This window comes from Podarcis bocagei, assembly GCF_964188305.1.
Source record: "Podarcis bocagei genome assembly, chromosome: 15".
Lineage (NCBI taxonomy): Eukaryota > Metazoa > Chordata > Lepidosauria > Squamata > Lacertidae > Podarcis > Podarcis bocagei.
In genome coordinates, this window is record NC_138141.1 from 9,348,786 (window position 1) to 9,374,672 (window position 25,887).

General features: G+C 42.7%; 1 protein-coding gene across 2 annotated transcripts in view; it reads left to right on the forward strand.

The window, feature by feature from the left end:
* The window catches only part of UNC5D (unc-5 netrin receptor D), a 430,198-nt gene that overhangs the window by 321,233 nt on the left and 83,078 nt on the right, over positions 1 to 25,887 (forward strand). Inside the window, exons 8-9 of one of the 2 annotated variants that reach the window (XM_081171622.1) lie at positions 8,709 to 8,741; positions 21,042 to 21,227. In XM_081171622.1, coding sequence (XP_081027748.1) covers positions 8,709 to 8,741; positions 21,042 to 21,227 — 219 coding nt within the window. The remainder of the gene's footprint in view (positions 1 to 8,708; positions 8,742 to 21,041; positions 21,228 to 25,887) is intronic. The other variant, XM_081171623.1, reaches the window with a different exon arrangement.

The following is a 25,887-nucleotide window of genomic DNA, read 5'->3' on the forward strand; positions in this document are numbered from 1 at the left end:
GATTGATGGGCTGAACTCTGGAACACAACACCAGCAAAGAGAATGGAGTAGTCAATGCCCCCCCCCCCAGTTTTTGGACTACAGTTTCCTGCATCCTTGATCTTTGCTGCCTAGACACTGGCGGAGGAAGGGGGTGCTGTGGGGGCGGGGTGCCCCAGGTGCCATTTTTTTCCTGGTCCATGTAGGACCAGTCTGGATAGTTGGCCTTGGTGAACACTTGACGTTTTCATCCCCCAAAAAGTATTTGATTTGAGTTCCTACTGAAATGAGGCTGCATTTTAATGTTGTATTTTAATCTTGTTTTTAAGTTGTATTTCAATCAATTGTTTTATACCTGGTGTTAGCCGTCCTGAGACCGGTCTTGGCTGAGGAGGGCGGGGTATAAATAAAATTAATTATTATTATTATAGCTCCACTCCTGGGTGCACAGCATGTGTGCCGCTCCAGATGCCAGAGCAGGAACAGTAGTCCAACAACATCTGGAGGGCACCACCATGTTGGCTCTCCCAACCTAAGAAATGGGGGGGGGGTTATTTTTTCTTTTTTTTAATGGAAAAAAATTCAAAAGAACCATTGCCCTGCAATTTGTATCAGTGAGTGGGTAGCGTCTTTATAGAACATTTGAGAAATCTCATTGCAGGTATCTTATTAGAATGTATTTTGCCCCTTTCCTGCTGTGCCCTTAATGATAGAAGTTTGTCCTCAATATGCACAGCAGCTTTCATTCTGACATTTCAATCTTGAAGGGAAGAATTCCTTTCTGGCTTCCTTGGAAGAAGGCACTTGGGTCAAGCTGGTGTGCATACTTGAAATGCAAAGCTACATGTAGAACATGTGTCATCGCTCCCCCGCCCCTTCCAGTGCCTCAGTCTTCAAAGCAGATATTGTGTTACCTTTCATTTTGCATTTTTCCAGACACGTTTCCTGTAAATGGGGGGGGGGGGAGGGGGTTGAGCAGGTGTTCAAACATCAAACAGACAATTATGGCATAAGCATGTATTAAAAGCACAGTGCAGTCTCCCACTGCTTAAGGGAGAGCTTGGATACCACATTTCACTGTTTTTTTTTTTTTTTGTGTGTGTGTGTTTGTGTGTGTGGTTTTTTCCCTGGCTCTTTTCAAAAATAAGTGAAGGGCTGAATTAGTGTTCAAACTTTTTTTTAAAAGAAATAGAATTGTGTATTAGTAAGCAGTAGGGAAATCTGCAAGAAAAGATGTAGATTCATCTTCCCTCCTAAAGGAGTCTCTCTTAGGCATGCATCATGTGAAGGGGAGTCATAAATAAAGTTAGTTAGCATATCCGTGATTCTAGACCTGCCCCTAACATCCACCTGTTAGGTGTGGTTGTAGGCATTGCATGCAGACTTTCCCCTACATTTTGGAACCCTTCAAGACAGGGGTTCCTGAACATGCTTTCTTGGAAGCAAATATCATTGAATTAAATAGAGTTAATCCTTAATATGGATGTGGGTGGTGCTGTGTGTTAAACCACAGTGCCACTTGGGCTTGCCGATCAGAAGATCGGTGGTTTGAATCCTCGCGACGGGGTGAGCTCCTGTTTTTCGGTCCCTGCTCCTGTCAACCTGGCAGTTTGAAAGCACACAGTGCAAGTACATAAATAGGTACCACTCCGGCGGGAAGATAAACGGCATTTCTGTGCGCTGCTCTGGTTTCGCCAGAAGCAGCTTAGTCATGCTGGCCACATGACCTGGAAGCTGTATGCCGGCTGCGGAAGTGCACAAACGCCAGCTCCCTCGGACTGTAAAGCGAGATGAGCACCGCAACCCCAGAATCGTTCACAACTGGACTTAACTGTCAGGGGTCCCTTTACCTTTGCCTTAAAGGTAAAGGGACCCCTGACCATTAGGTCCAGTCGCAGAAAACTCTGGGGTTGCAGTGCTCATCTCGTTTTACTGGCCGAGGGAGCTGGTGTACAGTCCGAGTCATGTGGCCAGCATGACTTAAGCCGCTTCTGCTGAACCAGAGCAGCGCATGGAAACGCCGTTTACCTTCCCACTGGAGTGGTATCTATTTGTCTACTTGCACTTCGTGCTTTCGAACTGCTAGGTTAACAGGAGCAGGGACCGAGCAAAGGGAACTCACCCCGTTGAGGGGATTCGAACCGCCGACCTTCTGATCGGCAAGCCCTAGGATCAGTGGTTTAACCCACAGCACCATCCACGTCCCTTTACCTTTGCCTTATTCCTCAATAAATAGGCCTATGATTGTTCTGCACCTGGAATAATATTGTCATCACATCCATAACTACTTCTAAGTAGATATATCAACTAATAGTTGATTCTTGCATTTTTTTGCAGCCACTAACACAGTGGCAACTCTGGTTACAAACACTTCAGGTAACAGACTCCGCTAACCCGGAAGTAGTACCTTGGGTTAAGAACTTTACTTCAGGATGAAAACAGAAATCTAGCAGTGGCGGCATGGCGGCAGTGGGAAGCCCCATTAGCTAAAGTGGTACCTCAGGTTAAGAACGGATTCAGGTTAAGGACAGACCTCAGAGGTACCACTGTACTTGTTTGCTTATACAGAATCATCTACTTGGTTTTTAAAAAGTGGTTTGATGAGTCCCTGCCACAAGGGCGTTACTATATATATATATATATATGAAACGTCGCCTAGACACCCCAACTCTTACACGGGAAGACACCCGAAGACACCAAAACCTGCATTCCTGTACCCGTGAAAATATATATATATATATATATATATATATATATATATATATATATATATATATATATTACACACACACACAATTACCCCAACAGAGGGAAAGGAAGGCAAGGGTAAATGAGAAATATATGCACACATACTAGAATTTGGTATGCAAAATACCAGAAACAATCTTGGTCCCCTCTGTTTCAGAATGGGTGAGAAAAGCACACAAATGTCCCCTGCAAGCCTTTTTCAGGCATTCACACTAAATTTGAATCAAATACAAGTGAGGATGTGGGGAGAAGTGTGCAAGTTTTGCTTTCTGATGCTGCTTGCATTGTCCTCCACAAACTGGCAGGCGGATGTCTGAAGTAGGAGAGTTCCTGTACTTATGGAGGATCCTAATACATTTTAGAATGGCCAGGATTCTGGGGTGGGGGTGAGCCTCCCTTTGGAAGATTGCCCTCCAAATAAGCATGGGGAATAAATTTGATTCAATTTGTATTTAAAGGTGAACCTACCTGCTCTGCCCTTCCAGAAATGAACTGGGACATAGCCATCCTTCAAATATCACACATATCCAAAATCTTCAGTGTAGTTTTGCAGCACAAAAAATGCATATATTAGGGTAAAGTATGCATAGGAATGTATATATCAGTGGGAATTGCATGCAAAAAAGTGCATTGTATTTGGAGGAAGTACTGTATTTTTCGCTCTATAAGACGCACCAGACCATAAGACGCACCTAGTTTTTGGAGGAGGAAAACAAGAAAAAAAAATATATTCTGAATCCCAGAAGCCAGAACAGCTAGAGGGATCGCTGCACAGTGAAAGCAGCAATCCCTCTTGCTGTTCTGGCTTCTGGGATAGCTGCGCAGCCTGAATTCGCTCCATTTACGGCTAAGACCAAGGAATTGGTGGTGGATTACAGGAAAAAAAAGGCGGACATTCAGCCCTTGTATATCAACGGGGAACGGGTGGAGAGGGTGGCGGAATTCAGGTTTTTGGGAGTGACTATGGATCAGGGCATGACTTGGAGCGCAAATACCACTGCTCTGGTGAAGAAGGCCCAGCAGAGAATTTATTTCCTCAGACTTTTAAAAAAGAACAATCTGAGTGAGAGACTGCTGGTGTCCTTCTACCGAGGCTCCATAGAGAGCATTCTTACATACTGTATTTGTGCTTGGTTCTCCAGTTGTACAGCTAGGGAGAGGAAGGTGCTCCAGAAGGTCATAACCACAGCCCAAAGGATTATTGGTCACCCTCTCCCACCTTTGGAAGAACTGTACGGTTCCCGTTGCCTTAGGAAAGCAAACAACATCCTGCAGGATCCATCTCACCCGGGATACAGTCTGTTTGCACTACTGCCTTCTGGCAGGAGGTATAGAAACATCAAGTCAAGGACAAATAGACTGAAAAACAGTTTCTATCCAAGAGCTGTGGCCTTTTTGAATGCTGTAACTCGATAGTGAGATCTGGGAGTTTTTGGGGGTGGGTGTGGGTGTGGTTGGAAGGTGGTTTGTTTGATTGTTGTTGTTGTTTTGCTTTTGTTGTTTTTAAGGGATGGCATCCAATTTCGTTGCACTTGTGCAATGTTGCACTAGTGTAATGACAATAAAGAATCTATCTATCTATCTATCTATCTATCTATCATCTATCTATCTATCTATCTATAAGACGCACACACATTTCCCCTTACTTTTTAGGAGGGAAAAAGTGAGTCTTATAGAGCAAAAAATACGGTATTTTGGGAAAATGTGTATATTAGGCAAAATTGCCTACAAAAGTCTTTATATCAGGATAAATTCCTGCTAAAATGCTAGTGAATTTTTATGAGGATGTTAAATTTAAAAAATCACTAAGGTGGAAATATGGAAAACCGAAATTGGAAAAAATGAGAAACTGAGAGATACAAAAATTGAGAGTCACCCAACCCTACCTCCAAGTCAAGGAGGGCTATTGGGTGTGGAGGGGGATAGAGTAATATACTCAGTCCTACACCCCCTTTGCTTTACAAGCAATATAAACATCTGAAAAGAGCTATTAATGAAGGGGGGGGCTGGTTGAATACCACATTCCGACTCATTTGTCCAGAACTGGATTTCCTGTATTATGAATTCTTGCAAGCCAAAGAAAATAGATTTACAAATATTGCTCATGAATTTAATTCGCCACAATGATTTAAATTATTTGTTCTGTGGTGATTTTCAAATATTGTGACAACATGCTTCAATGCAAATAGTCCGCATTTATACTTAGGTGCTGTTTTCCAATGCTTTAATGAAGATGCATGTTTTAAAATCACCCTTCCCACCTACTGCTTCTCTGCTGAAATTCACCCCCTTCTTGAACCTACTTTGCTATATCTTTTTTTTTTTAAGCAGCCATCAGGGCTTGCTTCTAACATGTAATTCTTCCTCAAGAGACTGCAAGCTAATTATCTGCAATGCATTATGTATGAGTCTGTGGGCTAGTTTACACCTTGGAGCGGCGGTTAGTGAATGACAGAAAAGCACAAGTGTGAAGCAGAGTGTTCAGTGCAGAGATGTGTACCAGGAAACAGCATCTATTTCTATGATGATGTTATCAGAAAAAATTCGGGTAGAATGTTGCAGTTGTTTCCACCATCACTACTAAGTATATATTTCTTGCTGGTATTAATCTCTATGTGTGGTAACATGAAGTGGAGGCTTAAACCCTTCTATGTACAGTGGTAGCTTGATTCTCAAACTTAATCCATTCCGGAAGTCTGTTCTAAAACCAAGCGTTCCAAAACCAAGGCATGCTTTCCCATAGAAAGTAATGCAAAATGGATTAACCCGTTCCGGGCCTTTAAAAACAACCCCTAAAAGAGCAATTTAACATGAATTTTACTATCTTGCGAGACCATTGCTCCACAAAATAAAAGCAGTAATCAATGTACTGTACTATAAAATAAATAAGTATTGTAGATAATAAAAATATAAAATAAAATAAAAATTCTTACCTGCACTGATGATAGTCATTGTTTGGATGGGGGGCTTTTATCCATTTCTGCAGTCACACAATCAATCAGTAGCTGAACTGGGTTCCACACAGCCACAAAAACAAATTAATTGAAAAAGCCTCAAAACAAAAAAAACGCAAAATAAATAGCAAAAACAAAAGCACCAAACTTAATCCGTTCCAGAAGTCCGTTTGACTTCTGAAATGTTCGAAAACCTAGGCACAGCTTCCGATTGGTGCAGGCACCCCGGAAACAATAGCCGACAACAGCATCGGACGTTTGGCTTCCGAAAAACATTTGAAAACTGCAACACTTACTTCTGGGTTTTTGATGTTTGGGAACCAAGGCGTTTGAGAACCAAGATACCACTGTATGCCCGAAGTGGTCCATTTCTGTTGCTACACCCAAATCTCTGAACAGCGAGAGACTCCAGGGGTGCCGATGCCTACCCAGGGTTCAGCTTTTTTGGAACAAATGTCATTGACGACTCTGGTTTCTTTAGGATATATGGTTTTATTTGCTCATACATACAACCTGAGTGGAAGTGATGGAAGGGCTCACAGCAGACCAACAAACTTTGCTTCTCCATTAGACTTCCAGGGCCTTGGATTTAGCTCATAGAGCAAATCAAGTCTCTCTAGCATCCAACACCAGCCCAGACTAGCAGAACGACAAGCCCCTTGACTTGTTATTTCCCCACCCCTATGATGATGTGATATCCAGCCAATTAAGGATGAAGGGGAAGGTCTACTCTCTCCTGAAAGAACATAATTCCCTCAGCTGACTCTATGACAGACAGCCTGACAGGAGGGTACATTTGTGTTGGTTTTTCATTACCTTAAAGTGGTCAATAATTCTACTCAGGAACAAGGTGGGCTTCAGAGGTGTATGTTTGCAGTTTGACCTACTTAGCTGCACACCTGTGGTCTCTCGACTTTTTGTCTAATTAAAAGGGGAGTTATTTTCTGCACCGGATGCAGGAAGGGATGTGATAGGATAATTGGTTAATTGAAATTGTATTTAATTTGATCAAATGTCTTGTAAGCTGGCTGGTCTTGTAAGCTGGCTGGTGAGTGATGGTTTGAAGCGTTAGTTTTATTTTCGAAAAACATAACAAACAAAGAAAAGATATTGTGGACAGCTGTTTATATCTGCGCTCCATTCGCTGCACACACTCTGTGCTGAAGAAGAAGTTCAACACTCTGGGCCTGAGGTTCACCACCCCTGATTTAAATTATAGTAGGCATTCCTAAATTTGCATCTATGCATAAATGAGCATGTGCAAATTTAAGCAAATATTTGTCCTATTTCTCTGTGTGTGATGCACTAGCGACCACCATAGACTCTGAACTTCAATAGAAGCCATACATACTGGTTCAAAATCCTTGCTTTGCCTGAAATTATTTACACATAACAGGCAAGACAACCTGCATGTACTTGTGGCAGGCACACTTCATATAGGAGTGGCAGGTTTCAGAACACGATAGCAGCTTCCAGTGCAGATTTTAAGGCCTTGCATGGATGAACTTCAGTCAGTTTGAATGTGCAGGGATTGTACAGTAGTCATGCAGGATTTTTGCAAGCAGCCATATTCTGAACAGAAACTCATAATGTCCACTAACTTGTGTGACTTTAAAAGAGGATTAGACAAATGCATGGACGTTAAGGCTGTCTGTGGCTACTAGCCATGATGACTATGTTCTGCCTCCCCGGGCAGTATGCCTGTGAATACCAGTTGCTGGGGATCACAAACAGGGAAATTGCTGTTGCTCTCAGGTCTTACTTTTGGGCTTCCCATGGGCATCTTGTTGGCTTCTTAGCCAGGATGCTTGAAAAGAGCATTGTATTTGTGGTCTTTTGGAGAACAGGGGTGCCTACTTGAATAAAATATTGTGGGGGCCCAGGTAAGCCCTGCCCCGCATAATCAATCACATGACTCAGCGCACAGACACCATTTGAATGGAAATGCCCATCAGCGGGGGAGGGGCTAAGCCCTCAAATATTTTATTGTGGGAGCCAAAGTACCCACAGTCCCTCGGAGTTGGCTTCTGTCTTGAAGAATATTCTAGGGCTCCAAAGAATATCCAGTGTCAAAACAATTTGACATTTCTTTATTTATTTGCATTTTAATGAGAAGCTACCCAATTCCCAGTTTTTGAAACAATATGCGAGCCAAAACACAATTATCCTTCAACATTCACACTTCTTCAGATCTTGTGGTGTGGTTCTCCAACCATACAATGTGTATAAGCAAGCATATATTAGAGGAAAGTGTCTTTTAACTTGTTTTGTGCCTCCCACGGTGAGATTTTCCCTACTCTCTCCTTTTCTGTACACTTCTCAAGTCTTCACCTCTAGGGCCTAGGGCCACTTTAATATCAAGAGCAAATTTGCACCCATTGTTTTTCAGAAACCATCGTCTGAACGCAGTCTATGCTTTCTTCCAGTAGCAGCTAATTTACTGGATTAGATAGACTGTTCTGTTTTCCTTTGCATCTAGCATAGAATTAGTAGTATCTGGAAGAGGTGCTCGTGAGAGCTTGGAGATTCTGTTTGGTGGAATAATTCTAATGGAAAAGAATATTTCACTTTACCAGCTAAAGCATCTCCCAAGGCAGAATGCCAGCTTAAATTATATCCTTTCTATTGCACACTTCTCAGATTCGTCCATACATGTCTGGGGGCAGATAAGGATAGAAACTGTATCCTGTTGAAATCAGCCTCACAAATCTTATTGTCTGGAATTGCAATTGTCCTTGTGTGTATCTGGACATTTGAGCAGAAATTTAAAAATTGATAATTACCCTCCTTCCCTCCCCCAAACACTTGTAAGTAGTTTATTTTTAGTATGAAAGAAACAGAAGGGAATTTATATGTCCGGGAGAAGGGCGGGGAGAGAGATTACATAAAAATGGTTATTGTCAGCTGCCAAGGAGAAAATATTTCATTTGTAGAGCTGGACAGAAAGTGTTCTAGGAAATGCATTCCTTGTGCATTTATTAAGTGCAACTTTCTCTCTTTCTCTTCTCTCTCACTTCCTCTTTTTAGATAAAAAGCCTCTTCACGAAATAAAACCCCAAAGTAAGTTCATTTCTTCTCATGTAACTTTTTAATATCTTACTATATAATATTTATTTGTAAAAAGAAGAAGAATAGTTGTCGCCAGTGCTTTTTTTCTAACAAAAATGTTTAGGGGTGCTCTCATTTTCCTACTCATATTAAAATACTTCCCCTCAATGAGGCCAAACTTAGATTCACAAAATGTTTCGGGGTATGCGTACCCCTGCGTCCCCCCAGAAAAAAAGCACTGGTTGTCACACTCCAGTTTGCATGGCCACCAGCAGGAGGGCACGCCAGCTGTGTCATGGTGGCAGAACAGCAGGCAGGTGTTTCTTGGAGGTGGGTGAGCAAGCGGCAGGCGACCCAGACTAGTCACAGAGGAACAGACATGGCAGGCCGCTGCAGGCCCCTAGAAACCACCCTGCTTCGCTGCCGCTGCAGACCCAACACTGATGCAACTCTTTCAGCCTCAGCAGTGTTAGTGGCAACAATGCAGAATGGTGCTGGGGAGCTGCTCCAGCAGGCAAGGGGACATTGAGGTCAAGGAGAAGGTAGCCAAAGGGGTTGGGCAGAACACCAAGGGGCAGATTTTGCAACCCTCACCGTTCTCTCCTTGTTGCTGCTGGAGGCCCTGGTTGCTGAGGGAAACTTCCTCCTCCCCATCCTGACCAGTTTGCCAATGGTGGTGGTAGTGGCAGAGTGGAAGATAGTGAAAAAGCTTTCTCTTCTTCATTCCCGTCTCGCCCATGAACAGTGGCAGTGACGGTGGGATTGTTGAATCAGGGCAAGTGTTGAAGGGATGGGGTGGTGGAGGAGGATTTTGGGGTGTGCTGTGGGGAATGGGGAAGTTAAAGGACCCCTGGATGGTTAAGTCCAGTCAATGGCAACTATGGGGTCGCGGCACTCATCTTGCATTCAGGTTGAGGAAGCCAGCGTTCGTCCACAGTCAGCTTTCTGGGTCATGTGGCCAGCATGACTAAACCGCTTCTGGCGCAATGGAACACCGTGACAGAAACCAGAGTGCACGGAAACACCGTTTACCTTCCTGCTGGAGCGGTACCTATTTATCTACTTGCACTTTGACGTGCTTTTGAACTGCTAGGTTGGCAGGAGCTGGGACAGTGCAACGGGAGCTCACTCTGTTGCGGGGATTCGAACCGCCGACCTTCCAATTGGCAAGTCCAAGAGGCTCAGTGGTTTAGACCACAGCGCCATCAACATCCCTACAATGGGGAAGTTATGGGTGAGCTGTGAGGGGATGGGGGAGTTTGAGGTGAACTGTAGAGAGACTGGCAACAGAATTGGGGTAGACAGGAATTAGGGGTTAAGGAGCTGTCTGCACCAGACAGGCCTCATTTATCTACTCGTACAAGTTTAGGTAAGTTCTCCCCCCATTAAACAGTGGCTCAGTGGCATTCAAAGGAGAGTTGGGAGCACTTCTGCTCTCTGGAGTGCCTCTTAATGTCCTTTAAAAAGGGTTGGGGCAAGCTGTGAAGAGGTGGTTGGTCAGGCGAGGTGTAAAAGGCAGTGGCGTAGCATGGGAGGTGCAGGGGGGGCGGCTGCACCGGGCGCAACATCTGGGGGTTAGGGTTAGGGGGCGCAAATCCACGGGTTAGAGGGTGCAAATCCACGGGTTAGGGGGCGCAAATTACTTGCCTTGCCCTGGGTGCTGACAACCCACGCTACGCCACTGGTAAAAGGAGGAAGAGTTGGCCAGGTGTGGGGGAAGGGGAGTTGGCAAAGGGGCTGGCAGGTAGGGGTAGGTGGCATTGGTGCAGTCACAAAGGTCACAGAATATATCTTCCTTTGAAGCCATAACATCAACAGACCTATTCACAACTGCATTCACAGTTAATACTGCCATTGTTGTTGCAACAACAGCAAAATCAGAGCTACAAAGTATAACACATTGTAGTTACTTTAAAATGTTGATGAAGAAAACGTTTGTGATTCCTCTTTCATTTCTGTAATAATAATTTGTTGGACGGAGAATTAAAATATGCAGCTTACTGGCCAAAAGCCATGTCCCCTCCCTCTGCCCTCATTCTGGGTTTTGTAGCAGAAAATATAGATACTTAACATTTGAGCCTTTAGTAAAATTATATAATACATTTGTGGGAAAGAAAAGATTTGCCTTAAAAGTTAGAAATGAAGACTTAACAAACGGATCAAAAGCTATGAAATGACTCACATTAATTAAAAAACCAAAAACAACCCACACATAGTTTATATGTTTGTTAATCTAGATGAAGCCTGAGTTCTTAGCACATAATTTTGTTTTGAAAATGTAGATAATATAATTACACTAGATTGGTGGAATGGGTCTTTGCAACTGGCTACCAGCCAGATAGGGGGCCGTGATATAATTGGGACAGGGCAAGGATTTGCACTAGTGCCATGAAGATCTTCTCCCCCCATCCCCGCCTTTCATTCTGTTCCCCAAATCTGCTCTGATGGGTTGGGACAGGTTTAGAGGTTGCACAGGTAGGAGGAAAGAAGGAAAATATTCTGCTGTGCCAAGAGAAATCCCTGCGCTCATGGATCCAGCGGCTTAGTGCTGTGTTGGATATAATGCTATACCTGTGGACCTGGCTTAGTGGATGCATCACATATGTCTTCTTTGTGGAAGGCAAGGCTGAGTAGGTTCAGGTCATGCTAGTTGCATCATGTTCTGAGGAAGAGAAAACAGTTTGTGGCTGCTAGTAGTGTAGCGTCCCTCCTCCACATGTCAATATCTATTATGGAGTGAACATTTGGGGGTGGGGTTTTTTTGGGCTCCCTGTCTTTCTGTGGAGTGTTTTATTTTTCCATCCCTGCTGACTGCAACTGCAGACTTTTTGTTTAACATTCTGATAGTCCTGGGAGTTGAGACTACAAGGTGTTGTCTATGCACAAATCTCTCTTTTTTTATGTAACTGTTGTTTGGGATAGTGGTGCCCAGGGCTTTCCTTTGTCCTGAGTGCCCACCAGCAATGTTTCCCTTCAGCAAATTCCCACTGGCTCTCTAGCGTGCTCACAGTTATCTTGGTGTAGTAAGAGATAAGGCTGAGCCCTGCATTTAGGTCCAAAGCCCAGATAACGAACTGAATTGGGCTGCTTCAGGTTGACTTGGGAATTGGTCAGATTCAGTTGAGGGAGCCCTGAAGCACCTTAGGTCAGATCAGGTCCTCCCAGAGTGATCTAGAGCTGTCAAAAGGGGGGCAGTATGGCAATGAGGACAAGGGGGTGGAAACAAGGGGTGCAGGCAACTTGATTTCACCTTCTCCCACTCCCCAACTACATGTTTAAAGCCCGGATTAATTGGCATGGGGAGGAAGGAGATGTACATCTCCTCTCCCTCCTCCTAACCGACTGACTGTGCAAGACCCCCAGATTGGTTCAAGGTCCTGGGCTGTTTAAAATCAGAGTTGTAGAGTTTGAAGGAACCCCAAGGTTTATCTAGTACAAACCCCTGTAATGCAAAGTGCTGGATCGAACCCTGAATTGGATTGGCCCTTATAATATAGTTCAGTGACTTCTTGCTGAACATTTTGATATGTGTGCTCTCTCTCCCCTTATTATACTGTGTTGGCTACAGGGCTATGATATTGCGCCCTGCAACGCCCCTACAGGGATGGGGATATGGAAGGAATTTGATTTCAGGTTTTAATGCAAATCTTCCTATTTGTGATGCAAAAGACACCTGTCCTTCAAAATTTGCACTTCCCTGAATTGTATGATGCTGTTCTCCAGCCGGATAATGTGTATATTATAGGGTAAAGTATGCATAAAATGAATATATTAGTAAAACCATATAGAAATGCATTAGAGGAAATTGTTTGCAGAAATACATATATTAGGCAAAACTACTTACAAAAAATGTACATGAGGAGATTTGCACTAAGATGCTAACATTTATTTATTTTTAATGAGAACTTTTTTAAAACAACAACAACAACACCACTAATGTTGGTGCCTCAGGGTTCCGTCCTCTCCCCCATGCTTTTCAACATCTACATGCAGCCGCTGGGAGAGATCATCAGGGGGTTTCGGCTGGGTGTTCATCAGTATGCAGATGACACCCAGCTCTACCTCTCCTTTAAATCAGAACCAGTGAAGGCGGTGAAGGTCCTGTGTGAGTGCCTGGAGGCTGTTGGAGGATGGATGGCAGCTAACAGATTGAGATTGAATCCTGACAAGACAGAAGTACTGTTTTTGGGGGACAGGGGGCGGGCAGGTGTGGAGGATTCCCTGGTCCTGAATGGGGTAACTGTGCCCCTGAAGGACCAGGTGCGCAGCCTGGGAGTCATTTTGGACTCACAGCTGTCCATGGAGGCACAGGTTAATTCTGTGTCCAGGGCAGCTGTTTACCAGCTCCACCTGGCACGCAGGCTAAGACCCTACCTGCCCACGGACTGTCTTGCAAGAGTGGTGCATGCTCTATTTATCTCCCGCTTGGACTACTGCAACGCGCTCTACGTTGGGCTACCTTTGAAGGTTACCCGGAATCTGCAATTAATCCAGAATGCGGCAGCTAGACTGGTGACTGGGAGTGGCCGCCGGGACCAGATAACACCGGTTCTGAGAGATCTGCATTGGCTCCCAGTACGTTTCCGAGCACAATTCAAAGTGTTGGTGCTGACCTTTAAAGCCCTAAATGGCCTCGGTCCTGTATACCTGAAGGAGCATCTCCACCCCCATCGTTCAGCCCGGACACTGAGATCCAGCGCCGAGGGCCTTCTGGCGGTTCCCTCATTGCGAGAAGTAAGGTTACAGGGAACCAGGCAGAGGGCCTTCTCGGTAGTGGCGCCTGCCCTGTGGAACGCCCTCCCAGCAGATGTCAAAGCAATAAACAACTATTTTACTTTTAAAAGACAACTGAAGGCAGCCCTCCTTAGGGATGTTTTTAATGTCTGATGCTGTACTGTTTTTAATATTCAGTTGGAAGCCACCCAGAGTGGCTGGGGAAACCCAACCAGATGGGCAGGGTATATATAAATTATTATTATTATTATTATTATTATTATTATTATTATTATTATTATGCAGAAATGTGGAAAACTGGACTACAAAAATGAAGAACTGAAAGAAATTGAAACTGACAGATTTGTGCATGCTTCCATGGAGGGGAAAGGAGTCAGTGTTCTGAACTGCCTTTTGCACCTAGTGGGTTCTCAGAGTGGTTTAGCAATCAATCTCTCTTCCACAGGGAACTCTGGCATTTGTATCCCTGTGAAGAATATAGGGGTCTCCTAATAACTCTCAGCTCCCTTAAGAGGCTACTGCTTTCAGGATTCTTTGGGGGAAGCCATGCTTGTTTAAGGTGGCATGATGTTCCCTTAGCGCAGATGGGACCCTCATTTCATTCCTTGTGCTCCTCACTGGGTTGTTCCTTTAAATAGCTTAATAAAATGAGATACGTTTACGTTTTAGATCCTAATGAACTTGAATGGGATTTGAACAGCCAAGAGCAGACACTTTTTCTGCTGGGAATATGCCTCTGGTGGTGCTCTATCTTAGTTGTTGTGCTAAAGCCAAGGAAAAGGTGGGGTGGACGTTAAAGTGTTTCATCATTACCTTGGATGTTTAGGGAAGTTTCCTGTTGTTAGAATATAATACACTTGGCAGTCCAGCAGCACCTAAAATTGTCAGGCTGGCTGCTGTGCTTTTGTTTATTCTCTCCTCATCTCCTGTTTCACGATTGGATCCTTAAAGTGGGCTAGCCAAACTGCTGAGGTCGATTATAGTGCCTTTTAGTACCTTGGGGAATGAAACTCTTTATTTTAAATTGCGAGATTAGAGATGTGTTATATAAATGCCCCTCGTTGCTTGCTATTGAATGGAACAGGCATTAAGTTTAAGACCACATGAATCATCATTGATGTAAAATCAAAGTCAATTATTAAGATAATTGAGAAGCAACCAATTGTGGTAAATAGCCTTATATATAACTCTCTGTTTGGGAACTGTGTTTCTCGCATGTGTGGACTTCTCCACAAACAAGCAAACGGAGGGTTGAAGAAAGAAGTAGATTGCAGTGGCTTGCTGTTTTAGTAGCAGGTGGCGAGGAGGAGAGACGAACAGAAATTGTGATTGTTGGTTTCTGCTAGGAAATGTACAGCAAAGCAGAGGAGATGAGTGGCCTGCACAGATTGTGCAAAATTTTAGTATAAATTAGATAATTAAATCAATTACGATTCCTAATACATTAGATCGAAATGTTTCATTTTGTGTTTCTTTCCTTCTTAAATTCTCTTCAGGTTTTTAATGGAACTTAATAATGGTTAATGGAAACTTCATTACCGTAAAATGTATTTTGATAGATGTTGGCCAAGTTGGGAAGCACAGACCCTCCAAGGGTCCCTATTTTCCAGGGAGAGTCTCAGATATACAGAAGCCATCCCGATTTCTGATTTGATCCCAGAATGTCCCAGTTTTTCTTAGGATGTCCCTGTTTTCATTGGAGAAATGTTGAAGGGTATGGACTTATCCGACCCCCCCGAGCCGTCTGAAGGCAATCCTGTATAGGGAAGTTTTTTTTTTAATGTTTAATGTTGTATTGTGTTTTTATATATGTTGGAAGCTGCCCAGAGTGCTGGGGCAACCCAATAAGACAGGCATAGGCAAACTCGGCCCTCCAGATGTTTTGGGACTACAACTCCCATCATCCCTAGCTAACAGGACCAGTGGTCAGGGGTGATGGGAGCTGTAGTCCCAAAAACATCTGGAGGGCCAAGTTTGCCTATGCCTGCAGTAAGATGTATGGGTTATAAATAGTAAAATTATCATTGTGGAACAGGATGTCCCTATTTTCATCAAAGAAATGTTGGAAGCACAATGCCTTGGCTCAGACATAACACCAAATTGTGCTTTGGGGAATATGTGTGCCAGGCTTCAGACTTGCATGCTCCATCATCCTTCTTCTATGAGCCAGTTGCCTCTCTGCTCTCCTGGTTTGAGACAAAGCAAATATGTCAAACTTTGGCATGCATCTGCCAGGTTTCTGATCCTAGTTTACACAGCAAACACAGACCAAAGTTTGTCAGATCAAGCAAAATGGGCATATGATCTGCCTCCAGCCAAGAAAGGAGGGAATTGCCATGTCCCAGTACAAGAGGGACACAGCACAAAATCATGAACCGCAGAATGCAGAATGCCGCGGCGAGACTCCTTATGGGGTCTTCGCTGCGAGATCACATTCACCCGGTACTATACCAGCTGCACTGGCTCCCGGTGGAGTACAGGATCAGGTTTAAGGTGCTGGTTTTAACCTTTAAAGCCCTATACGGCCTAGGACCCTCATACCTACGGGACCGCCTCTCCTGGTACGCCCCACAGAGAAACCTACGGTCTGCAAATAATAACATCCTCAAGGTCCCAGGCCTCAGAGAGGTTAGGCTGGCCTCAACTAGAGCCAGGGCCTTCTCGGCTGCGGCTCCAATCTGGTGGAATGCTCTGTCACAAGAGACTAGGGCCCTGCGGGACCTGACATCTTTCCGCAGGGCCTGCAAGACAGAGTTGTTCTGCCAGGCCTTTGGTCAGGGCGCAGCCTGACTCCCTCCTCTGGCAACCTGCACAGAATTTTGCTTAATTGGTTGCCTTCAATTTGATTTAATTAATTTTTATAATGAAATATTTTTAGATTGTGTAACTATTTTACTGTCTGATTATTTGATTGTTGTTAGCCGCCCTGAGCCCGGCTTCGGCTGGGGAGGGCGGGATATAAATAAAATTTATTATTATTATTATTATTATTATGAACCAGACTATGCTGTTGTGGTTCTTCCCAGTGTGAACCCCATAAAATATCTGATCTTCTCTGTATCAGAAAAACACAGATCATGAGATAACTTGCAAACTAGGCAGTAGAACTTGATAAAGCCACCTTACTGAAGTTGAGGTGATTTTATGTTAAAGTTTTATTGGGTTTACCTAAAGATGTATTGTCTTCCAGGGTGAGTTTAAAGACAGATGCTTGCGTATTAAAAGTCAAATTTATAAAATATTGTTGTTGTACTGGCCTAAGAGGTAAAATATGTGTGTTAATAATATATAATGTAATAGAATAATGATATTTGTGTTGCCCAGGTTATGACTGAACGTCGCTTTTACTAAACCCAATTGCTGTCAGTGAGCACACAGAAAAATATGATTAGAAAAATATCAGCTTTGGAAAGATATTCAACCATAGCCTATTAGTCTATATGGGCATCTGTTTTATGCTTTGGGCTTGTTTTGTTGTTCCACCCCTTCTAACAATAGTTTCCTGGTTCAGCTGAAATGGGAAACTATGGTTTGATTGTAGCTTGTGTGAAGGGAGAAGTAAAGGAAGTTCTGTGCATGAGCAAAGAAATGTTTGTGCTTATCTCAGTGACCGTCTGAGCTGCCTCAGTGTTTAAAACTTGTAGTTTATACTCTGCATTAAAAATAAATAAATCTGTATTGTATATTATGCAAAGGTTTTTGGCCAAAAGCCCTTCCCTAGTTAGGAGGTCTTCTAACAAACAGCCTTGTGCATATTGCCTTGAGTTTAAGGATGGAAGAAATGCATGATATAAATATACCAAAATAAAATACAGCTCTTTAAAAAATAAAACCCATCTGGTCTAAAGTAAGTACAGAAAACAATACACACACATTGCTAGCATTATGTTTCCTTTACTTTCCACTATTCCATCAGAGGGAGTTTTTTTGTGTGTGTGTGTGTGTGTGTGTGTGTGTGTGTGTGTGTGTGTGTGTGTTTAGTTTTCCTGAAACAATGTTAAAATGAATGTTTCATCAACATTTGGCATTTTTGGAACAAATAAGACTGTCTTGAAATGGAAGAATAATTCTTAATCTTCCCACAAGCATTTCCCAACTTGATTCAATTGGGATGAAATGAAGAGCAGGGGTCTTTTCCTAAACATGGTGAAATTTTGAAGTTAACCTCTTGGGCCCACAGAAAACCAAAGAGAAATGCATTATCATCGGGGTTCATCTGACCCTCTTATTACAGCCCTTTAGGAAATCTCTAAAGACCCATTTATTTTCCTTGGTTTTCTCTTGAGTTGTTGGTTTGTTGAAGGGCCTGTTGTTTTAATTGTATTTGATATTGGTTTTCAATATTAGTGGCCTGTCTGTTCAATTATTATCCCTGACTTTAAAAAAAAATTGTTTCTGTATTATTTACCGTATTTTTTGCCCTATAGGACGCACTTTTCCCTCTCCAAAAATGAAGGGGAAATGTGTGTGCGTCCTATGGGGCGAATGCAGGCTTTTGCTGAAGCCTGGAGAGCGAGAGGGGTCGGTGTGCGGGAGTTCCCGCCAGGCTCCCAAGGCTTGCGGATAGCAGCCTCTTCTGGGGGCTGGGGTCGGGGGAAACTTGGACTTCCCCCGCCCAAGCCCCGCACCTGGGGGGGAATATTTTTTTTCCTTTATTTCCCCCCCCAAAAAAAAACCCCTAGGTGTGCCCTATGGGACGGTGCGCCCTATAGAGCGAAAAATGTGGTAATTGAGTAAAGACTCTCCTCCCTGAAAGAGAGGGGAGGGGTTGTGGTCGGGAGCCCGAGCTCCGCCTAGCAGGGGGCGTAGCCCCCTGCCTTCAGCTCACCTGGCTGGCGCTCACGCCCCCTCGGTGGGCCACCCAACCAGGTGCCGCAGAGGGGGCGTGTTCAGCAGCTTTTGCTGCAGCGACAGCCTTTCCCCGGCCTCATTCTCCGTCGTCGCCTCTTCGGGAAGTCACCCACCCTCCACTCCCTTTTAGTCAGGGCTTAGGTTTTTTGGCCTTGCTATGGACCTTAGGTTGGTCGCCCCGGTTGCATGGGGGGCCTGGTAGGAGTTTTTCCACTTGGCACTAGGCTATTTGGTTTTTTCGCCTACCTCGTAGCAATCGTCACAACTTTTTGCGGTATTGGTGGGTAGGTTAGGCATTGGAATAATGTGCTGTGGTGTGTCGAAGTGCTAGGTGTGGCCATCACCTATGCCTTCAATTTTTTAGGGGTATTCCTTTAAAGGAATCTGGGGGTCATGTATCCGTCCGATGCCTGCTTGGCGGGAGGCCTTGGCACGACCCTCGGTGACAACAGGGGTGAGCCTAGAGTCGGATCAGCATCGACAGGCTCCACCTACTGGTTGAATAACCCATCGTCCAATGCCTAAGCCAATACCTTTTCCATTGCTGTAACCAATAAAGTTGTGGCCTTTTCTTGCCCATTAACCATATATCACGTGTCCTTGTGTCTTTATTTCACCACACGGGGGTCGGGTCCTCGAACCACAAGTAGCATTCACAAATCCTTAAGTGCCAGACTAGGAATCTTAGGCCATGATAGAGATGATAGATCGATAGATAGATAGATAGATCGATAGATAGATAGATAGATAGATAGATAGATAGATAGATGATAGATGTTTTGTTTTTAAAAGAGGAACCAGAGGGTAAAACTCTGAAGTACAGTGTAACATTATTGTTTTTTCACATTCCCAGAGGTCTGCCAAGATAAAACCTTAACTTCTAGTTCTTTGCTTAATTAGAAACAGGGTTGTTTTTTATTTGTGTGTGCAAATTTAGAAAAGTGTTCGTGAATTTAGTCGTTGACTGGGGCTGATGGGAGGGCACCAGGTTGGAAAACACTGGTCTAGACTCTCTGGATAGCTTTGTCGATCTCTTTCAGTTGATTTATGGTGTATGTTGCTCGGTTTGAAACATTTGAAAAAAATCGTATAGAAAAAAATTGTGGGCTTTTCACATGCCCCTGAAATGGTGGTGATTTTTTTTTAAAAAAAAAAAAATCCCTTCAACAAGCCTTTGCTGTGACAATGCCTAATTGGTCCCACTGACAAAGATTAATGCCTGTTTTCTGTGTGGAGATTTTTTTAAAAAATTCAGACAAGCTTCATGGATCCACAACTGCATGGTTCCAATGACATAATTCACCTTTCATATATTTGTCCATCGTTTCCTACCTACCTACCCATTTTCTGGCATAAGAGATTTTCTGGGAACAGCAATAGCATTCTGCATTGTTCTCCTTAAAAGCAAACAAAGAAAAAACGTCTTCCCAATGTATCACTTCCTTTTCTTCTTGATATTTCTCCAGAAGGTTCAAATGAGACTTGGAACACCAGACTGAGGTGCAGCACAACTATTCAGATACTGGCAATAGAATTCTGTGGAGGAGTGAGGCTGAGCTGGGGGGAAAGTTATCTGACCCACAGAAATAAAGTCTAATAGTTCAGTAATTTAAAAGTGTTCAGTAAGGCAGTGTTTCTCTAACTTGTGTCTGCTGAGAAGGAGTTTTCTAAACTTATTCTTCCTTAAGCTGTCCCTCAGCTGTAGAGCAGAGCATGAGATTTGCACCTATCTGCTGTACACAAATATGCAAGAATATGACATTACAGAGGAAGAAAGAGAGAGACCAAAACATGGTTGTCCCTTCCTAAATCCATACACAAGGATATATTGGTTTAACAGGGGTGGGGTGCCTCAGGCCCAAGGGCTGAATGCAGCCCTTGTTGAGACCACTTTGTCTGTCCCTTAGAACTTTCTCCAGTCCATGTCCTTCCACCCGAGACTCACCCTTCTAGTGCCAGATTTACATATAAGCTAAACAAGCTATAGCTTAGGGCCTCACTCTCAGGGGAGGAGGGGGAATTTAAAGGGGAAAAACCTGGATGTACATTTCCCAAATATAAGATAAAAAACAAATACAGTACAGTAAAATAAAACCTGCATGCAGCAACAGTGTTTTGTATTGTGTAATGGGCCCCGCCTGCTAGCCTGCTCCCTAAAATATCACTGGTTTGCTCATTTCTATATATAGGGTACCTACATTCTGCATGGATTTTGCATTCTGCATTGATTTTTCAACAATAACTTTGATAAAATACATATTTTGTTATGTGCAAATGGCTTTAGATACCTGTTAGGTCCATAAATTACCATATAGCATATATTCAACACAAAAAAGTGACATTTGTTGTTGACAAAGGACAGCTGGACATATCAAGGGCCCCATTACCTTTAGTAGCTAGGGCCTCATCAAACCTACATCTGGCCCTGACCCTCTTCCACATCGTTCTTGAACTGTGTCCTTGAACTTTGAGGATGACTCTGGTTGCCCAGAAAGAGAATCGGAAGGTGGAGATATCTTGTCCTTAGATCTCTAAAAAGGTAGAGAACCAACAAGTCAGAAGCATGTGTTTCTTTGCTCCTTTTCTCTTTCCAAAACTTTTTTTTGTTCAAAAGGCTCCCATTAACGCTCAACGAATGCTTAGTGTCCATCGCTGCTTCTTTCAGGACGCAGATGGGAAGCCTGAAACCTGTCCCTCATTTCATTGCCTTTCCTTCTCTCCTTGCAGACATTGAGAATGCCACGGACATTGCCTTGTACTCAGGCCTGGGTGCTGCTGTCATTGCAGTAGCCGTCATTGTCGTTGGTGTGACTCTCTACAGACGGAGCCAGAGTGAATATGGTGTGGATGTGATCGACTCATCTGCCCTAACAGGAGGCTTCCAGACATTTAATTTTAAAACTGTCCGACAAGGTTGGTAAAGCAGAATGCCGCTTATTGAGAAAGAGTCCATCTTTGCATGCAAAAGGATTCAGGTTCAATACCAGGTTTCTCCAGCTAGGGTGAGGAAAGACCTCTGAAACCCTGGAGAACCACTACCGAGCTTGGTGGATCAAGAGTCTAACTTGATATGTTCTTCTACGGTCATGGTGGGGAAACTGTTTCATGGTGGTTATGTCCCACATGACACCTAAAGATCTATACTTGGAAGCAGCACAGAAAGGGCTGCCATCTTGGATTTAGGTATACAGTGGTACCTCAGGTTAAGAACAGTTTCAAGTTAAGAACGGACCTCTGGAATGAATTAAGTTCTTAACCAGAGGTACCACTGTACACTGCTGTACTGATAATTGCAGCCACCAGCATTTCTAAGCCTATAACAGGTTCCTTTTTTAAATGTTTTGAATGGGGGTAAAGTGGCAATACCATTTCTGTAAAAAAATTCTGGCAGTGGGAGAGTGTATACCATGGATGCACAGGTCCTAGAAAGTTGAGACTCCAGTTTAATCTTACTGAAAACCATGGTGGATCACAAGACATTGGTGGGCCAATTATGTATGCCTTTGCCCCTTGATTAAGTGTACTTAACTTAGGGAACTGAGCCACAAACAGCACCTTAATACATTCTTATTTTAGTATAATTTCTACCAGACATTCTCCACAGGGCAAGTGAATAGCACACAGATGTGGGCCCTTTTTCAGCCCATGGACCACATTCCTTTCTGGGCAACCTTCCAGGGGCCACATGTCCATGCTGGATGGGACCAGAGGTAAAATTGGGCAAAGCAATGTGTATGAATTTTACACACTCACACACTCTTCACTAACTTCCATGCAGGCTCAATCCCCGTATGAAACAGTGGCATATTCCTGCATGACAGGGGGTGATCTTCAGGGGCCCTTCCAACTTTACAATTATATTATTCTATGTAAAGGCATTTTCAGAGTTCAAGAGCATATTCTGTCCAGGCTCAATGAGGGTTCAAAGTAGGATCAGTGGGGAATGTGACCCGGGGAGAAGATGTGTGGCTGGGGATGGTCTGGGGAATGTCTTGAGGGCCAAAGAGAGGGGCCAGGGCATAGCTGTCAATGTTTCCCTTTTTGAAAGGGAAATTCCCTTATTCCGAATAGGATTCCTCGCAAGAAAAGGGTAAAGTTGACAGCTATGGGCCAGGGTGTGTGTGCTTTGGTCACCAGGCCTGATCTTTTTCATATGGTGAGAATAAGAAGCATCCGGTTTTAAAAGTGTGGGTTTATTTTACACGTATTTCCATTCTTCCTAGAAAAATCCATGGACTCCATTATTTCAAGTTCTGCAGTTCAGATAACTAAAGGACGGCAGTACTTCAGACAGTGGGAGTTCACAGACCCAAACACACCAAAAAACACTCAAGTGCACCATGTTTAGTCATGCATCAACACACACACTCACGAGGTCTAAATTGTGCTTCTTTCTGGGAACAGTCTTTCCTTGAGACTGCGAGGGAGTAATTTTATGTAGTGGGTGAGAAAAGTTCTTTGAATTTCTATCACTCTCTTTTCTGAGATGGAAACCTTATTGAAGGTGGGAGGAAGTGTTGGGAGATGTGTGAACATAGCCCTGTTTTAATTCTTCCGAAGAAAAATATGATACAGTATTTCATAGATAAATATGTAGATGTTCTCCTCCCCATGGGGCACGCGCCTTGCAAAGCATAAATTAAGATAAGCGAGGCAGAGAAAGATTCACAACTCGTTTGAAATTAAGGACAGTTTGGTATATGTGTCTATTTAATCAGAGCCTGCTTTAATATATAAATGACGGTTGATTTTCTGATATATGTTTATTTCAGTTCATTACCAGAAATGCATACTTCAAATAGTTTGCATGCATGCTTTAATAGCTGCAAATTCTGATGTGTTAAATACCTTTAAAAGCTATCCTAAAGTTGCCATTTTTAATTATTTATTCTGATGCAAAGATTGAATCTTTCCTGTTTTCACCATTGCTGCTTATTTAACTGGCTATTCTGAAAAGTATTGTTATCAGTGTGCAAATATTTCATCTGACTTAACATCAGGCGATTTCAGGCTCAAATCCATAGACTAATGTTTGCAAGTAGTTGGAGCTGGAGATCCACTTGAAAGAGATGATAGTCATTTTACTACCCCTTGAAAGGATCAGCCCAGCTGGTATACAGGACAAAAGTTTCCATTTTATAAACAATGTGAAAATAAAAAAGTGCACAGAGGCAGCCTAACTGTTCTCTATCTCTCTCTTTCTCTCTGCACTTTCATCTTCTGTAACCTTTTTGTGACCTGTACAAGTTGCTGTGCTTTTCTTCAACTTTTTCTCCCTATAGAAATGAATGAAATAAGCAATAAGCAAATATTTCTGTTCCATTCAGACCTCATTTGCTTCAATTCCCATTCTACATTATAGCTTAAAGCAAAATAAAAATGATGCTCATATTTTTCATTCTTTCCTAAAAACGAATGCACACCCCTATTTTTCACTCATCAATAGCTCAGTTGGCAGAGCATGAGACTCATGAGTTTGAATAATATTTATTGAAATTTTACAAACATTAAAAAGTTTCAAAGTTTAGACTTAACAAATGAGAACAAAAAATAACCTTAAAAAGAAAAAAAACTACAAAAGTACAAAAACAGAACACATGAAAAATACAAAATAGAAAACAGTTAACAAAAAGAAGAAAAAAAGAGAAAAAATATCAATAATTTCATATCTTATACTTCATTTACTAGTTTCCTGACCTCCTCACACCTCCCTTTTTGTATTCCAGTTCAGATATTTAATTCAGCAAATCCTTACCCTCTGTCATTTATCTTTACTCAGTATCTTAACCTATTATAACCATGTGTTTATAACCATTGTCAATCCATATTTACATATTCTTGATAATCTTTTTACCAATACCACTTAGTTTCCATCCGACATCATTTTAACATTCCTTAATTTTACAGCATTTCTGCAAGTAGTCTTTAAATTTCTTCCAGTCTTCTTCCACCGACTCTTCTCCCTGGTCACGGATTCTGCCGGGAGACTCATGAGTTTGAGTCCCACAATGAGAAAAAAGACTCTACAAGTCTATGATCCAACTCTACAAGTCTATGATTCTATGATTATACAGCCACTGTTTACAGGCGAACTCTATGCAGCTCAGTCTTAAGTGCGGGTATTCCAAAATGACTTCCAGTGGGCCAACTGTGACATTCCCCCACTAACCTCAGTCTGCATTTCAGGCAGACCACACCTTCCCACTCACAACCAGTCCAGGGATTGGCACTGCCTGTCAGCTTCCTCATCCTTACTCTCACTTGCCCTTGTAGAATTCAGCAGGGAAGTGGGTGGGTGGGAATAGCACCAGAATTAGTTGGCACTGCCTGTCACTGGCTCTACCTCCAGCTACTGTTTGAGTTCCCTGCCACCAAATCAGATCATCAAGCTACAGGGTTCTGAAACCACGAGGAGGCAGAATTTGGTTGTTGACACTTGTAAGATACACAGCCAGCAGCTGCTATCTCACAGGAAATCCAGCTTGTGTACATGAATGTAGGATGAAACTGCATACAGTAAATCACTGGCAACAAGGGGTAGACAGGGGTCATTTTGGGTTTCTCTTATTTTCTAATATTTCTGGTCTTCAATTCTGGTCTTCTCTGATTTCTGCATCAGTTTGAGATTTATTTATTTTCAAAGAAGTCCTCATCAAAATGCATTGTTATTTTAGGGCATTTCCCCCCGAATACATTTTTGCAGGCATTTTCCTGTAGTAGTATAGTATGTAGTATAATAATGCATTTTATATCTTGTTTCCACTAACAGATGCATTTTTTTGCACACACTTTCACCCAAATATATGCATTTTGTGCATGCTATTTGGTTGGAGAATTGCATATACTTCTTCAGTTATTAATCAGTCTAGCTCTAGCATTTGAATGCTGTTTGCAAATGATACCTATCATTCTGAATGGAAATAGGACAGAACAAAGCATGAAATTTAAAAATTTTGGGGGAATTGCTTACCTGCAATGAGATGGGGCTTTGATTTTAATAGCCTGCCCCACCCACCCACCCCAAAAACAGTAGTCTTTCAAAGAGCCCTCTTGGCTCTTGAAGTTAATTTTCTATAAAGTTTAAGCAACTGATTTAAAAGTGGGTAAGGGCTTAGGTGTAAATCACCTTATAAGAGCTTGGAGACCAAATAACAGGGTTTCAGAATTTCCTGAATATTTGTCTTCTTTCTAAAATCCCCCCAAGTATTAAGACAATGAAAAATGAAGGCACTGGAACATACACACACACACATACACACACATGAAAAAATCAATAACCCACCTAAAAATCTAGGTCTCCAATTCTTCAATTTCCTCAGCATTCAAAGATCTGCCATAATAAGATTGTTAACTACCTTTCACTGCTTGTTTCATATTTATTTTTTAAACTGAAATTTAACAACACATTAGGAAATGAAAAACATAGAAAACAGCATAAGCTCAGAAGGGTTCAAAGTAAACTATAAGAGGGCAGTCCATGTGGGAATTGTAGAAATTAGCTACAGGCAAAAGCTTAAGGATATATATAGAACAATAAACCTTGTTGTTAGGGGGGTAGGTAGAATTTATGAAA